A 1,967-nucleotide genomic window follows, 5' to 3' on the forward strand; every position below is an offset into this window, starting at 1 on the left:
CTTGCCTAAATTTTTTTCAGAATTTTGCCTTTCCTCTCTCTCTCTCTCTCTCTCTCTCTCTCTCTCTCTCTCTTTCTTTCTTGGAGCTAGAGAGCTCACAACCATCTATAAACCTAGTCCCCAGGGGATCTGATGCCTTTCTTTCCTGGCCTCTGAAGTGTACGTGCCTATGCACATGCACACACAGCATTTGGCAGACAGAATAACTTAGAGGACTTCACTGGGAATGAAACTCAGATGGTCAAGTGCAGTAGGAAACCCTTTGACCCTCTGAGCCATCCACTGTCCACTGTCTTGTCCATCCCTTCACCTTTCCTCCCAAGTCCTTAGTCAGCATAGTGTCACGGCTATCTAAGTATTACAGGAAATAAATATTGTATTTGCATTGTATTCACTGCTATAAGTAACCTACTGATGACTTAAAGAATATGTACAAATGTATAGTTCAACTATAGTATCATAGTCTGTGAGGGACTTGATCGGCCCCAGATTTTGATATGGTATGGGTAACAGGAAGTATGGCCTGTAACCACTTCCCTCAGACCACAAGGGATGGTTGTGTTTGACTTGTGTCCTTTTTGCCTTAGGTTGGTCTTCACTCGAAAGGGGGTACTCCGTGTGGAGGGATTTCTGAGCCCCCAGCAGAGTGACCCGGATGCCATGAACCTGTGGATCCCCTCTTCCTCCCTAGCAGAAGGAATAGACCTAGAAACCTCAAAATACATCTTGGCCAATGTTGGGGACCAGTTCTGCCAGCTTGTGATGTCTGAGAAGGAGGCCATGATGATGGTGGAACCACACCGTAAGGCGCCTTTCACTGTTCCCAGCTGTTCCCCTCTTGCCTCCCTAATTTCTTTTTACTTAAAGATTGGGAGGAGAAGGCTTCTGCTATGAATGAATTAGGACTGATAAGATTTGTCTTTGTAGCAGCCTATTCAGATGAGCTGTTCCCAGCACATGCCATTCTTTCCCTCTCTTGACAATTAGTAAACAGAACCTCCTCCTCTTCACAGAGCCACTGTGTGTCACACGTCTGCCGTGTGGGGTTGAGCTGTTCTGAGTTTGCTTCAGTACCAGTGGTGTATGGTTTGTTGAGAAACATGATGCTATTCAGTGCTTAATTTCTCACCTAGAATCCTCATTATTACAAAGCGACAATACAGATATACATTATACTATTTCCATACCAATGGAAACTATCCTGTGAATTTATACTTTACATTTCAAGAGAAAACTTTTCTTTTGTCAAGTTCTCTGTAAAGATTTTATACTGTCTGTGTTATTTTTTGAGATAGAGTCTCAGACTTATTATATATCTAAGATTGACTGTTTCCTGCCTCCACCTTTAAAATGTAAGAATTACAACCCAACTAAAATGTTATTTTTTTCTCAATTGATAGCATGTAACACTAACTTCCTAGGAATTAATTGACACTAGGAATCTTATCACCTACTGTTGTTACAACTCCACAACAACACTCAGTGTTCCATATATTTGTTTCTCTTACAATTGTAGAAAGACTTGTTTATTTTTAAATGTTTATCTATGGACAAAATGCCATGAGTGGCAGTCAGGAAAATGGTCTCGTGTTGTTGGTCACAGTCAGTACTGCACACATGTTCTTCTCTCACCAGAGAAAGTGGCTTGGAAGCGAGCAGTGCGTGGAGTTCGGGAGATGTGTGATGTGTGTGAGACAACCCTCTTCAATATCCACTGGGTCTGTCGGAAATGTGGATTTGGGGTCTGCCTTGACTGTTACCGGCTCAGGAAAAGCCGTCCAAGGAGTGGTAAGTAATCCTGTCTGTCTCAGGTAATTGTAAACATGACCGGTAGGCATCTATTCTAAGTGTTGGCAGTTGGATGGGGGCAAGGGGACTTATGTTCCTCTGAAGCTGCTTGGCTTTGTTTGCCTTTGCCATAACTCTTTTTTTAGACATATAACATCTTTTTTGTTTTGTTTTGTTTT

General features: G+C 42.3%; 1 protein-coding gene across 1 annotated transcript in view; it reads left to right on the forward strand.

The window, feature by feature from the left end:
• Positions 1 to 1,967, forward strand: part of Kdm3b (lysine demethylase 3B) — a 60,988-nt gene that overhangs the window by 35,495 nt on the left and 23,526 nt on the right. The window contains exons 10-11 of the mRNA XM_021214986.1: positions 588 to 802; positions 1,636 to 1,788. Of these exons, the coding sequence (XP_021070645.1) occupies positions 588 to 802; positions 1,636 to 1,788 (368 nt within the window). The remainder of the gene's footprint in view (positions 1 to 587; positions 803 to 1,635; positions 1,789 to 1,967) is intronic.

The sequence above is a fragment of the Mus pahari genome, chromosome 15 (genome assembly GCF_900095145.1).
Source record: "Mus pahari chromosome 15, PAHARI_EIJ_v1.1, whole genome shotgun sequence".
Taxonomy (NCBI): Eukaryota; Metazoa; Chordata; class Mammalia; order Rodentia; family Muridae; genus Mus; species Mus pahari.